At 39.7% G+C, this 15,720-nt stretch overlaps 1 protein-coding gene across 7 annotated transcripts in view; it reads right to left on the reverse strand.

Annotated features, from left to right (window-relative positions):
- LOC111869264 (RB1-inducible coiled-coil protein 1) overlaps positions 1-14,784 on the reverse strand; it is an 87,537-nt gene extending 72,753 nt beyond the window's left edge. For 4 of the 7 annotated variants that reach the window (XM_023860659.2, XM_023860657.2, XM_023860656.2 and 1 more), the window contains exons 1-3: positions 14,708-14,784; positions 4,381-4,558; positions 3,859-4,112 (exon numbers count right to left, since the gene is read on the reverse strand). In XM_023860659.2, coding sequence (XP_023716427.1) covers positions 3,859-4,112; positions 4,381-4,448 — 322 coding nt within the window. In that variant the 5' untranslated portion in view covers positions 4,449-4,558; positions 14,708-14,784. Of the gene's footprint in view, positions 1-3,858; positions 4,113-4,380; positions 4,559-12,205; positions 12,227-14,274; positions 14,536-14,707 lie in introns of those variants that run through there. The other 3 variants (XM_023860658.2, XM_023860654.2, XM_023860655.2) reach the window with 3 other exon arrangements.
- Positions 14,785-15,720: the final 936 nt, after the last annotated feature.

A 15,720-nucleotide genomic window follows, 5' to 3' on the forward strand; every position in this document is an offset into this window, starting at 1 on the left:
GTTCTACTTACATTATTTTTGGACACCAGCTTTATAAGTAGACTGTCTTCCCTCCTGCATCATCTAACTGAATTTTGCAGGTAACTGAATGCAGAGTCCGACGTCGCAATTCATGCACTTTGTCCCTATGTAACTCTGTTTTCCACGCGAAGCACACACATGCAACATCAGTCTCGTATTAGCAGGAAGTAGGCCAGTGATGATGAGTGGTCTCCTCTATTCATAACACTTATAAAACATCGCAATTTCAACTATGCACCATGGCCTCATTTCGCATGGAAGAAGCCGAAATTGAGAGGCCACTCGTAAATCACACCATTCAGAATGCAGTACAGTCGATTCTGAAGGGACGAGGACACAAGGGGCATTGGGTGGATATTCCAAGAACAGTACTTCTGTGTGTTTAGTCCGACATATAAACAGACAGAGTTTCATAAGGACAAAGCAGGATAAGAACTTGCCCACACTCCTGTATACAGTAAGCCGACTGACTGGAGAATGTGCAATTAAAACATAAACTTCCTCTCCTCTTGCCAGATAAAATATAGACAGTGTGTCAGCAGCATGCATTTATACTGCAGAAACGTTTTGTGCAGAAGCTTTATGCATTTTTGTGGACAGACGCTCAAAATTGGGAAAAAAATTTTTTGGAATCAATGTAACAATTTTTACAGATTCTAAAATCTGTAAATTACAATATATGATTCTATATTCTTTCTAGATAAAAGTAGCGTTTATTTCGTTCGTTTATCACAAAAATTGTAGAAATCACAGCATTTTGAGTAACATGATTACAATTTTATTACTCTACAATGGCGGGCATTTAAATTAACCCCGACCCGCGGCCATTACCGGAATTTAAATGGCCCGGCATATAAAGATTAAAGTTCCAACCCTCGTACAACTGCCACTGAAATTATACCATTAGCAACAGGAATTTTTTAAGTTTGGCTGTGGAGCCTCCTTGTGGAACCATCAAGTAAACATCTTTCACACAGTACTGAAACTGGAGTGACCCTACAGTAGAGTGAAACCAAGACAGAAGGACTATGGTTCATAAAAAGACTTCATTACAGCAACAAAAACCACTGGAATCACGGACAGTACATGTCACAAATATAGTTGCAATGAACTATGATTTCTCCTCTGTGTTTACTTGCCCTTTTGCTCTGAGCATGCAGGGTTTCCGCTGCTTTGAGAGTTCATACCATATTTACCAAACACTTCTTGGAAGCTGAGGACAAGTACATCCTGCTTCTGTCAAAAGTGTCTTCCTCTAGTTTTAAATTTTTATGTTACTGACTCAAAAGATCATGATTTAAAGAAACTGTTTTACACATTCTAAAGTTCTGGCCCAAGTGGGCTTCCATAAGTTTGACAGTTTTACATAGGTGAGTCAATAAGTAAGTTACAAATTGATGTGGGGTACTAAATGTTTGAATGAGGCACTAGAGGCTATCACCACTAGATGGCAGCATTAGGGCAATGACACACGGAGCGGTTTTTGCCAACTTGGCGCATAGTTCTACTGAATCAGATGGGATAAAACAGACAAGGTGGTGCTCGCCGTCAGGCAGATTTGCAGACTCGGCCTGTCATCTGCAGGCAGTGCAGTGAGCGGTTTGAAGACTTACTCCATAGATTGAATATATTCTCAGCAATTTCTGATGCGGCCGCCGAATCAGTGTGCAGCATTGTGTGTCTTTTCACAAGGCTGTGGCCGACCTGGCACAACTGCTCTGTGTGTCATCGCCCTTAGTCTGGTGGCAATTGATGACATTCAACAGGAGACAATCGATGTTTACAAAAGCGAAACAGCAGCTGCAAGATGGCGGCGCCTCTGAGTGAGTGTACAACCCTCGAGCAGAGCGCCATTGTGCTATTTTTGTGGGCAAAATGTATGGAATCAAAGAATAGTCATGAAGAAATGCTTCCCATCTATGGTGAGAAGTGCCTGTCATGTCAAGCTGTTTACAATTGGGTGCAGAAGTTCTCTGAAAGGCGGACATGTATCGAAGATGAACATTGTGTCGGCCAGCCAACAGAGATTGCCACAGAGGCGAATGTGCAACGGGTCGAAGACCTAATCCGAGCAGACAGAAGGGTAACTATAGACACTACAGCCACTGCTATTAGTTGTTCTCATGGCATCCCCTACCTCATAATGCATGACAGGTTAGGTTATCACAAAGTCTGTGCATGATGTGTGCTGCGCATGCTGACTCCACAACACAAAATGCAAAGAATGGGTCTGGCATTACAGCATCTACCATGATGAAGGACATGACAAGCTAGCCTGAAAGTCTTGGGTTCACCATTACCAGCCCAAGACAAAGCGTGTGTCAAGGCAGTGGAAACATCCTGCGTCACCTGCCAAAAAGAAAGTTTAAGGTGACACCATCGTCCAGGAAAGTGATGCTCGCAGTCTTATGGAATCACAAAGACATACTGCTCACCGCATTCCAGCCTCAAGGACAAACCATATATGCCGACTCCTACTGTAACATCCTCGGGAAACTTTGTAAGCCCATTCAACGGAAGCGACCAGGACTCCTCACCAAAGGCATGTTACTCTTGCATGACAACGCGCGTCCCCTTACTGCCAACAAGACAAATGAGACGCTGCGAAATTACAAGTGGAAAGTCCTCGAGCATCCTCCAGATAGACCCGACCTTGCTCCATGTGACTTCCATTTGTTCGGCCCTCTTAAAAATCATCTTTCAGCTGAACATTTTCCTGACAATGAAGATGTAGTAAGGGAAGTCACCGGCTGGTTCCGACAGCAGGCCAAAGAATTTTATGCTGATGGTTTTCAGGGGCTTGTGAAACGATGGGACAAGTGCCTCAATGTACAGAGAGATTATGTTGAGAAATAAAAGCATTTTTCAAATCAGTACTCTTATCTGTTTACATTCTATATCCATTTGTAACTTACTTATTGACTTACCCTCATAGTAACTGTGCTGGTAAGAATGCTAGAGGAACTGTTACAGACCACCACTGCTCACTACTACATTGATGTCTCATACCTAGTTTTGGAATACTGGAGGGTTAAAAAAAATGTTCCAGCCTCTCAGACAGGTTGTGGCTGTCTTGTAATGTGAACTGCACTACAGTATTGGCAATAAAAGGAAGGACAGAGGGATGTCAACCACTTTCAGAAAATCTTGGCTGATCCAAGTCATGTGATGATTTTGAAATGCCTTCTTCATTTCCTTCTTATACTCGTAATAACTCCAACGGACTTGATTCAGGTAGAAAATCAATATCAGAACTGTTGTCATTCACAATTCCTTCCCCTGTTTGTGCTCCATAACTGTACTTCAGTGGAAACCACAAACACAAAGAAAGTGGATAGCATGCATTGGAGTTCAACTGTGACTTCATACAGCTATTATATCCCACATGAGAGCTGCCTCATTGTATCAAGTACACTAAATGAAACTGAATCATAAACATAAGTATATATGTAGTGGAAAATAAAGGGAAGAAAAGAATACAAGGCATCTGATAATACATGCAGATAGAAATGACCCATCCATAAACCTCTACTCATAGACAATGCAATATAACATGGTTTTATTCAAAAAGGACAGGTGAACTAAATCAACTTCAAGTCAAACACGACAATATTAAAACCTTACTGATAAATAAACTTCTGGCAATTCTGGCAATGTGTGTTACGTGGGACAAAGAATCTGTCCAAATACAAGCTCATAACATGAATAAACAAATTCCTAAAAGGGGCATCCAATTTCAACCAAAAAGTAGAAGTCTGAAAAGGCCAAGAAGTGTACAAGAAGTTGGAACAAAGAACTGACCTAATCTTTGAAACACAAAAAGGAATTACACAATACCTGGACCAAAGTCAATGCTGAGAGCAGGTGGGGTGAGACTCTCAATAGTATTCTTGCTGAACAGGTAGATGGGGTTGGTATCAGTCCCAGCAGAGTAGCTGCACACACGAGCTGCTGGATCTAAAGCCTCCCCACCACTCACCAGGAGCACCTGCTTCTCCACAGGGATGCCACAGCTTCTCTCAATCACATCCTGGAGCTGTTTTACACTGAAGTCACATAAATTCAGGTAAGATACTCGTACATGACCCACACTGCAAACAAGGACACCAGTTCATTTAGCTTTACAGATATTCATGCAACAATTTATCACGCATAAGCTCTGTACATCAGTTAAAATTACTGAATCATAACACTATCTGACCAGTCAATTTAAATACCCTTCATAAGCTATGTGTATGAGAGGCATTTGACATTATTACATTCTGCAATATTAGGCATGGTTCAGACTAAAGAATTATGAAGTTAATGTTATATGGCCTTCATTCAAATTATGGTTGTTGAATACAAGACAGAACTCACCTCTCCACAGCCAGGTTCATGTCAAAAGTCTTCATCTTTCCTGTGTCTACATGGAACACGTACAACATTCTGCCCACTCTCACTTCACTCCCGAAGGAGGTCCTGCTATGAGCTAGGATCCTGCTTGTTGCACTTCATATGTGGTGCTTGCCTCCATCTGCTGTGTGCAGGGGTATGTCTGCAACAGTAACATTAATTCCTGGAAAATTACTGGTTCAAAGTTGACTTAACTACAATAGGAATTTGCTGAATGTCAACACAAACCACCTCCCGTTAAGAGTCACATGGTATATTCCAACGAAGTACATATATTTTCCATGCACATTCTTTGCTATTTTGTATGTCTTACTGGCCTTGATGTTCATTCATTGCAGATACAAAATCTACTCTTGAATTTCATTACAGATATCTCACTGCAGAGTCAACAATTATTTCTCATTAAATTTAGATAAATATACACCATATGAAGAAAACATTTCAACACAAAATGTAGAACTGAGTGAAATCTGTATCTTTAAGATTTAATGGTGACTAAATGCAATAATCTCCTTGGGTTATCACCCATGTCATGTTCAAGCTAAAAACCAATGTTTCAGAGACTTGCTCTGTTTTCAAAACTAGCTCTACCATGATGTCACAGACTGCACAAGATTATTTTTGTTCTATACTCTATACCATATACAAAACTGTGACAATCCATTTTTGAGAAATTTCATTACACACACAGAGCTTCATTAGCATACCACATTCAGTGATAACATTATAGCACTTCTCTCATGAATCATAAAGGTTCAAGGAAGTTTTTGTTGTTTAGAAATCCTAAGGTTCAACTTCATCATCACAAAAGCCAGCCACCGTATCTCTTTAGTCAGTATAGATCCCAAAACCTATTTCCTTTAGATCCCTTTTAACATTATCCACCCTCTCACACCCTGTCCCCCATGCAGACTTCTCCATTACTTTTCAAAACAAAATTATTTTTCTTTCACATTTCTTTCATATGCTACATGTACCACCTTCTCAACCCCTTCCATTTCACATCTGTAACCATACCATCTACACAGTAAACATTATGAAGTATCGTGCTATGTAATTTTCTATGCAAATTACATGCTCTTTGCCATAAATGAAAAGCAGCCAAACACAAATATAAGCACTAATGAAGTCACAGCAAATAAAGAAAGTGCCTAGGATATCTTTCAATTACTTACATAATCAAATATTTCTATTTCCTGTATACTGTATGTTTTACACATCTTAATCGACTCGATTTAACACTACTAGCAGCACCCAGTAGAGGGATATAAGGATATAAAGAGCAACATGGTAGTGCACTGTGTCACCACAAAAAGAGCAATGGCAACAGTTAGTGATGTTCAACCATTATTATATCTGGTACAGGACAGATGTCACTACCAAGATTTTAAGTTACTGTCTTGTTTTTGTGTTCAAAATGTGAACAAAATGCATAAAATTAAAGCATAATGGACAGTTCACGTTTACCTCTCTCTGAAATTACTATGTAGATATTAATAAAATCTGGTACTGGAGGGTCTGTAGTACTCGTATAAGTTGTCAAGAAAAAATGTCTAAGTAACACCTACGTTATGAGTTAAAATCAAATTATATTCATTCTGTCAAGAACGGTTCATCATACAAGTCAGGTACATAACATGAGAAACTGGTTTTATTTATATTCTGCAATGCTTATTTGAAAAATCTGCTGATATGGTGTATAAAAAGAGGCATCCCCTTAACAGGCCATGGAGGCCCATAGGGTTGTGAGATGTTGAGGCTCCCACATCTTCTAGACAATCAGCTCACAGATGGCGGTAAGGTTGTCAGCCTTACATGCAGGTTGCCTTTTACGCCCCCAGAATATTCCTGGTACTCATTTCTGTTAGAGGCTGAGTCGACTACAGGGTCATAGTGCAGCTGGAAGGATTAGGTAAATTGAAAAAATCCACCTCATCGGGATTCAATCCCACGACCTTCCAGTTTGTAGCATAGTGCCTCAACCAACTACACTACATGGTGTATATTTAAAAAAATTGAAGGAAAATAATTTCTTACGTTATGCAGTATGATTACTGTTAAAACAAAGAGTTTCTGCCTGCAAGAAGTAATTTTTATTTCCCATAAATCATCATCATCATCATCATTACCACCATTACCACCACCTACACCAACATGTGGGAATGATGCATACAAAACTGCATGGAATGTATCTGCTAAATACTTTTACTCAAATACTGGAGTATGTAAGTTGCCAAACTTTTCAAACTGCAGTCTGATTTCTGCACTATGATTACAGCCACACATAATGAGTGCAAATAAAATCGGAAGCCAATTAGTCAATCATCTGGGTGAAAAGAAAATCAAACTACTTGTTACGTTCCTTCTTTCCATAATTTCTGTCAAGAAGCGAAAAGCAGCCAACTTGGATTCATGTCATAGCAACTAATGAAATTTACGATATGCTGTAACACTGAGCAATTCCCTATAATAGAATATTTATATGACAGTTTAAATTTTGTAACTGCAAATAAGGCTCAGCACCACAATTTTACTCATAATGAGCAACTTTTCATTACTCAATACTGTTAGGTAAAAAATACAATTCCCATTAAACAAGACTAACAAATTCCTGGATTAGTATGAAAAATAACTATATTAATCAGTCTTTACCCAACCTCAGAATTACATTCCTGACAAACTCATCATTTTGAAAATGTAAAAACCCAAGAGAAAAATAAATTTATTTATATACTTCCTTAAAAAATGTAGTTCACCTCACACAATTATGACATTCAAAATAAGAGTGTGTAAGGAAAATCTGATATACTGCTCTAATATTTGGAAATACTATGAGTTGCTTGAGAGAATGGAGTCACTGGAGGAGGAGTCAACTTAAAGAAAGCTGCCTCATGCTGTATACTGCTTTCAGGTTACTTGACCAGAGAATACAGCATAGTAAAAATACGAAGTTATTCTTATGCTTAATTAATTAACCACTGAGCCAAGAAGACACAGGGGAGTGTAAGTACAGCTCCACCATTCTAAACCCTAGCACAAAATGGATTTATCACTATACTCCTGTGGTACCTGTTGTATACAGGGATATGCACCCCAGAGATGATCTGGATGCTATGGGAAAAAGAAAGTCCTCTTGCCAGGAATCAAGCTCCAATTCCTCGACTGTCCAGACTGCAGCCTTGTCACTACACTGAATAAAAAGAATAATCACAGGATCCTATCCACATCTTAATATGTTGGTACTGACTGCTGTCAATGCTGCTTGATGTCTCACCACAAGACCTTGACAATCCTGTAACTGTATAAACATGCTCCTTCTGGTGCCACACAGAAAAGAATCCAATGAGTTTGACCCAGCAACTGGGGAGGCCATGTAATCAAACATCAACATCCAATCCATCCTCCTGTATATGCTGTGCTCAACCACGGCCAGCATCTTCCCCATAATACTCTGGAGCTGAAACACGCTGAAACCACAACCTGTCTTGCAGCTAGTGGTGAATCTTCAAGCAGACCTGGCAGATGTTCCCAGAAAATCACGATACTGTTTAGCAGTCCAGCTGTCAGCAGACAACAACAACGTCCCTGATGTTTCCAGCCCAAATGCTGATGCTGGAGAGGACTACAGACCTACATTTCTGAACAGCATAACGATTATCCCATACCCAGAGCTGACTGTTGTGGACATTGAACAATCCCTCATGTGAAAACATGCTTCACCTGTCCACAGAATGTAATGTAAAAATAGCTCATCTGCAGTGTGCTGGTGTCACAGCCAATTGCAAAATTTCTTCTGTATAGGATAATCATCTGGGAACATTTGTGCCCTCCACAAGTAGTGGTATGGAAGCAACTGATCATCATGAAGTATTATGGGAATACCCCAAATTCTCATGTGACATCGCATGAGCTTTTCCACAGCTGCAGTTATAGTACCTTCACCGGTTGGTGTCCATACAGTCCATGGACAACCTGCATTCACATGTGCCACAGGTGTTATACACTTCCTGTCTCATGGAAAAACTTCTCCAATCATTGGAACACCTTAGCATCTTGGGTGTGTAATCTAGGATAACATATTCCATATTGACATGAAGCAGTATCTGCTCAAGTACTACAGGTAAACATTTTTTCTTTTCAGAAGTATCTGATTCAGTACATTAAGTCAGTGAATAGCAACATGAAAGATATATATTCTACTTCAGTGATGGAGCTGCATCACAGTTTAGGAAAATAAATAAATTTGTCAATTTAGTAATCATATGAACAATTCTGGAATTGCTGCAAAGTGGCACTTCTTTGCCACATGTCATGTCAAAGCTCCTTGTGATACCATAGGTGCCATAAGATAATGGTAGGTGGCCAGGGAACGTCTTCAATATCCTTATGACAATAAAATACTGAAACCTAAACATACATTCAATGTACATCAATTGATGTACAGGAAATGAATGAACATGTATGTCACATGGAGCCATAAAGCCATTTAATAAATCTCTTCCAACAGTAATAACAAGACTGCATGTTCTCAAATTTTAGAGGTAATAAGCTTAATATTTGTGAAACTCGGTCTCTGTCATTAAGGGAGGAACATAGGCTGAGAGTGTTCGAGAACAGGGTGTTGAGAATATTTGGACCGAAGAGAGATGAAGTGACAGGAGGTTGGAGAAAACTGCATAATGAGGAGCTTCATAACATGTACTCTTCTCCAAGTAAGTGGTGCTATCCAAAAGTCCCCGAAATTTGAATTTTTCGCGCGAATGGTTATGAGTACATCGAAATACCGCTAGGTGTCTCCCCACACACCCTTCTTGAATCAGTGTGGCAAGCAGCGTCAAGTTGAGTGGTTGGATTCATTGTTGGTGAACATATTTCCATTGTTGTGTTTCCGTGAGTTTGCGGTTTTGCAATGGCTGACCTGAGAGAGCAGCGTGTCTGTATAAAGTTTTGTTTTAAACTTGGGAAAAGCGCTGCAGAAACACACCAAATGTTGAAGCAAGATTTGGTGACAACAGTTTAGGCCAGACATAACTTATGACTGGTATGAGCGTTTCAAAGATGGCCGAATATCGGCTGATGACGATCGTTTGGGACGGCTGTCAACTGGCACCACACCAGAAAATGTCCGTCCAAGACCTCTGTAACACCTTGGGACTAAGTTATGGTACATGTCAACGAATTTTGTCAGAGGAACTGAACATGAGGAGGATTGCGGTGAAGTTTGTGCCACGACTGCTGCAAAATGAACAGAAGCAGCATCGCTTGGAAGTCTGCAGGGAACTTGAACAACAGCTTCAAGAGGATCCAAACTTTCTTTCGAAGGTTGTCACTGGTGACTAAAGTTCGGTTTATGGCTACAACCCTGAAAGTAAGCAGCAATCGTCACAATGGAAGAGCCCTTCTTCACCTCGGCCAAAAGAGCTCGACAAGTCAAGAGCAACATTAAGTCCATGTTGATCTGTTTTTTTATATTGACGGGACTGTTCATAAGGAGTTCGTCCCTCCGGGTCAGACAGTCAATAAAGAGTTCTATCACGATGTTCTAAGGCGTTTGAGGGAGGACATGAGGAGAAAACGTCCAGAGAAGTGGAGCACAAACAACTAGGTACTCCACCATGACAACGCACGACCGCATAAGGCTTACATTGTGCAGGAATATTTTGCTAAAAACAAGATGGCAGTTGTTCCCCACCCACCGTACTCACCAGACTTAACTCCATACAACTTCTTTCTCTTCCCCAAGACGAAAATCAAGTTGAAGGGGCGAAAATTTGATACAGTTGAGGAAATTCAAGCAGAAACGCAGACGGTACTAAACACCCTAACAAAGAAAGACCTCCAGGATGTATTTCAAAAGTGGCAGAAACGCTGGGGTCAGTGTATGCACTCCCAAGGGGACTACTTTGAAGGTGATGGTGCAGAATAAGCTCTAGGTAAGATGTAATAGTTTTTATTGATATATTTCAGGAACTTTTGGATTGCACCACGTATAATTAGAATGATCAAGTCAAGGAGGATGAGGTGGTCAGGGCATGTAGCACGAATGGGAGAGAAGAGGAATGCATATAGGATATTGGTGGGAAAGCCAGAAGGAAAGAGACCACTGGGAAGACCAAGGCCAGGTGAGTGTACAATATTAAAATGGATCTTAGAGGGATGGGATGCTATGGATTGGATTGATCTGGTTCAGGATAGGGACCAGTGGAGGGCTCTTGTGAACACGGTAATGAACCTTCGGGTTCCATAAAATGCAGGGAAGTTCTTGAGTAGCTGCAGATTTGGCTTTTCCTCAAGAAGGGCTCAGCTCCATAAGTCTCTCAAATTGAACTGACTGTCATGAAACATAGTATGTATATCATGCCTTCTGCGGAAATATCAACAGCATAGCTCATAAATCCCTCCCATCAGCAATACCAACACTCCAGATTCCCAAATTGTTGAGGTAACCTCAGTTCCAGCTGACTGCCTAAACTGACCGCCAAATAACGTCATGTATAATGCCACCTGAACTATCAACATCATATCCCTTATCAGTAGTACCATCACTACAGCCTATTAAACCTTAAAACTGCTTGACTGCATGAACCCATCATAAGACATCTTATGGATATTATGCCAATTGGGACCATCAAAAGAGAATATTTTATAAATCCCTTGAATTAGTGATACCTATATTGCAGCCTCTCTAACTGCTGAAGCAACACCTTCATTTTGCTTGAGAGGCCTGTACAAATCATCATGAAATTTTGTACGTATATCAAGCCACAAGAGGTTATCTCAATGGCGTACTTAATAGATTCTTCTGGTCAGTAGTACCAACACTGCAGCCTCTCAAATAATTGAGGTACTTCATGTTACTTGAATTCATGAACCAATCATCGTTAAGACATCGTACACTTATTCTGACACCTGAAACCACCCCAATGGCAAACTTCATAAAACATTCCTGTCAGTAATACCAATACCGAAGCATCTCAAATAGCTGACGCAAAGTATTTTGCTTGCATGCCTTTACCAACCATCATGGAACTTCATACATCATGTCACATCAAGCCACCTAAATGACGTACTTCATCAATTCTCAATATCACTAATACCAACACTGCAGCTGAAGCCTCTTAAATTGTTGGGATAATAACCTCAATAATACTTGTGGTTTGTCCGAAACGATTATCATGAAACTTTGTTATGTCTATCATGCCACCTGAGGCCATTTCAATGGCATATATCATAAATCCTTCTCATGAGTAATACCAACACTTTAGTCTCTCAAATTGTTGAGGTAATAACCGTAAAAAACAAAAACAAACCCCATGGCCTGTAGTCTGCAAACGAACTATACCAACCAAGCGACCGCCGCTTGTCGATGAAGTTCGTGACAACTTCTGCGGATAGTCGGTGGCATGTGGTCAATGCAATGGATCCCCACGGCCATTAATCTCCGTTTTCTAGACCGAAGCCGCTATTTCGTTGAAATAGCTCCTCAATTACCCTCACAAGGCTGAGGGGACTCCGTTCCAGCCACCCATTACTTCTCAGAAAATCTGGTAGTGCCAGGAATCGAACCTGGGGCCTCTGGATCTGTAGGCAGGAACTCTGACCACTAGACAACAGAGCCGGTCTGGTACCTACATAGATCGTCATGACACATCGTAATTATATATCACGCCATCTGTGGACAACTGCACAGCATACCTAATACATCCCTCTGATCTGCAGTAACAACACCACAGCCTCTCAAATTGTCATATTTTATTAATTACACATACATACTAAAGTTTTTTCTTACTTGTATCAAATATTCCAATTGCAGTGAAAGGAAAGCAATCAATTAGTTCTCAGAACGTTGTGCTATGCTTTGAAACACCAAGTAACAGTTTATTACGCAAATTCCATACATTTTCAGTTTCATCCAGACATCATGCTCTGCGCCTTTACTCAAGTCATACCAACCTAAAGAATTACCATGTTTCAAATAAAAAATTAAGCTGCAAAAGAATCTTGGAAAAATTCGTTGATTTGCCATGTGAAGTAAGAGGGTCATAAGGAAATGGCAACTGTATTTTAAAGGCATACCTAACAAAAATTCATTAGACATGATACGTATTATAACAGAAGCCAGGGGAGCTCAGTTGGTATGGTAACGGGCTGTGGGCTGGACGACTGCGGTCCGATTCCAGGTAGGGACAAGACATTTTTCTCTACTCCACAGCACCCAGACTGGCTCTGGGAACCACCTAGCCCCCCCCCCAAGGTGGAGGGGTTAACGGGCCAGGGAGTGAAGCTGACAACTCATTTCCATCTAGTGCAAAGGTTTAAGAATTGTGGATCTGTACCTCCACTTCCCCAATTCCTCTTCATGGGGTGGTGCCTGATTAATTACAGACAGGGAGAATTTTACCCTAGATGATGTAACAATCTGCTTACGTTTAAAAAGCTGGTAACAGAAAAGTAATTTCAAAATCAACCTTCACATTTTTAAAGAAAAATAAATCAATTACAAGTGTATTTAAATTACATACTGTTAACAACAGGTTTCTGAGATACATACGGACCACTACACATGAATTCATCAATTTGCGGGTTTCCACAGATTCTTATTGTGGTCATAACCCAGAAAACTAGAATATGAATTTCAGATTCATCCAAATATTGATGTGGCACTGCTTTCTCTTGTTACCTGTAGTTATATTCCTCAGACTTTTCTAGTTTTGTCAATTTAAATGAACAGAAGCAATCCAAATGTGACTTGTAGCACAAGGTTACCCAGTCTGGAGATACACACACTGCATTCAAATTGAGGAAACATGTATGCATGTAGACACACAGGTGCACAGGCATACACGCATTCACACACGTTAATGTGTATCACAATTCTCACTCCCAGGCATAAGTATCATGGGTAAGTACAGGAATAGAAAATGTAAAGTGGACTCAAGAAGATAGGTTGGTTACATCATGATACTGAATAGATACAAATATTTAACATGTAACACTGACTTCTCTACAAACTATGTAATCGTTCCAGAATAAAACTGCAATAATTTAACCTCAACCATCTTAAGAGCTAAAATGTTGACAATAACAAATTATTTACCAAAAATAAAATCTGAAACATATAATTATTATACAGTATTTCATGCATGCAGCACATGTGAAACCCAAAGTCTCTAAGAAGCACATTCTATACCAACTGTTTCTTGGTGAAGGTTCCACGCTGAAGTAGGCTGTATACCTGATATTTCTGAGATCCTTACTGTATGTCTATCCTCAAGTCAAAGCGCCCATCGCATGGCCCACTGGATGTGCATTATGAGTACTAGCAAGGACTATGGGATAGTCACTTTGTGCTGAAGATGGAAGAAGCAGGGATCTCACAAGCATCAACAACACAACTTACTTCGACAGCGTGCCTTCATACCAAGACAGGATCAGCATCAATATCAAACTGCCATGAATGCCTGAAATAATTTCCAAGCATAAAATTATAATTATAATTAATATATGATCTAAGAACGTATCTGGTCTCACAAATTCAAAATGGCTTCATTCTTTAAGTTAGATGCACTAGTTCATCATTATTGCAATTCCACAAGAATATCAAGTTAGGTATTATTATTTCCATAACATCCAACAAAATGCCTTTTATTCTTCCATGATTACTTTCAGTTTCTAAATTGCATCAAATTAGCAGATCAGTCCTGATGTTAATAGTCACGCAACCATTTCGTAATAGAAAGTGTAAATGAAATTCGTACATTCTATAAACTGCGTTCATTTATAATCCATTTATTCCTAATGCCATAAAAGGTTGAGATAAAAATGGAATGAAAATGTCCTCTCTATGGTTATGCTTACATGTTGCATTTTTCACACTACGTTCCACTCAGTGATCGAAGTACAAAAAGTAAACAAAATTTCTTGTTATGAATCAACCTTGCGTAAGCAACAAAGAAAACGAAGCAGGTATTGACAGTTACATTGAATTACACTTAATACAACCAACATACAATCTATTGACGTTACAAATTCACTTCCACTAATATAAAATTTACAGGACGACTTCTCCTGAACAATACTGCAAAAATAATACCTATGGCACTTACTGCGATGTTTGGCCCTGACAAGACCAAACAAAACAAGACACTTATGAACAAAGACTAACGCTGTAACTTCCTGCATATCTTCGAAATAATAATTTAGATCTAAAAATATAAATGTTTCAATTTTCATGCATCCACTTATAGCTGTAAAAGCAAAATTACAAATTTATATAACGGCATTTACGTACCTTTTCCAAATATTCTTAGCAGACGTCCTTCCATTTTACAAACAGCCATTATTGGCAGCACCACAGCTGTTTACCGCTAGGAATGATGGGAAGTCACTTTACGGGAAATATACGACACTTCAATGCATCACACAATCACGATTTTTCAATTTATATTTCAGTTTAAACTTATGTTCTGCATGTGCCGGGAATTTAATTGAATTTAAATTAACTGAATAATGCTTCTGTGATGGACTTACTGCTGCGATTGACATAAATGTTCACTATTTTAATAAAACTATCCGTGAAATTTATGAAGTGCATTGTCTTCGTGTTATGACAAACCGGAAACAGCTGAAGGCCTACACACTCCCGCGAATCGTACGATCACAGTGCAAACGCGTGAATTGTGAAACAAGGTCATAGTCTGACGAGAATGCATCATAATTCAAGTGTAATTTTGATGCAGGAATTGCTACTTGCTGATTAGCACAACAGGAGTTTTGCACATAAAAGAATTTACTGTTAACATTCCAGTTTTATGATAATCGGTCTACTGCGCCTGTGCAACAATCTACCCCACCTAATCTGCCTTTGTGTTCATACAATCAAACACATAATTTTAACGTGTCAGTACAATCATAGGTCAATGGCTATATAACACCAAATATTGTCTAACGTGATTCCACCATTCCTCTCGCTGAAAGTCGCAGGCTTGCCACTATGGTATGTTATAACGCACGAGGTGACCACCTATGAAGCTGTAAATCAATCCTGGGGTGACCGAGAATAGTTCACTGACGCAACGAAAATAAAAAGTATGTGAATGCACAGCGCTAGAGTGTCTTATTACAGCGATGACTACTGCCAAATTCGGACTTTTAGATTGGTGTGCTGAACGAAGTGTACTAGGAGTTTCGGGTAGAATTCATATAGCCTACTTCGAGTGTTGTTAATATATTTAAAAAAGGAGATAACACTGTCTCTGTAACAGGCCGTGGAGGGCCACAGGGTTGTGAAAGGTCCAGACTCTC

The sequence above is a fragment of the Cryptotermes secundus genome, unplaced genomic scaffold (assembly GCF_002891405.2).
Source record: "Cryptotermes secundus unplaced genomic scaffold, Csec_1.0 scaffold18, whole genome shotgun sequence".
Lineage (NCBI taxonomy): Eukaryota > Metazoa > Arthropoda > Insecta > Blattodea > Kalotermitidae > Cryptotermes > Cryptotermes secundus.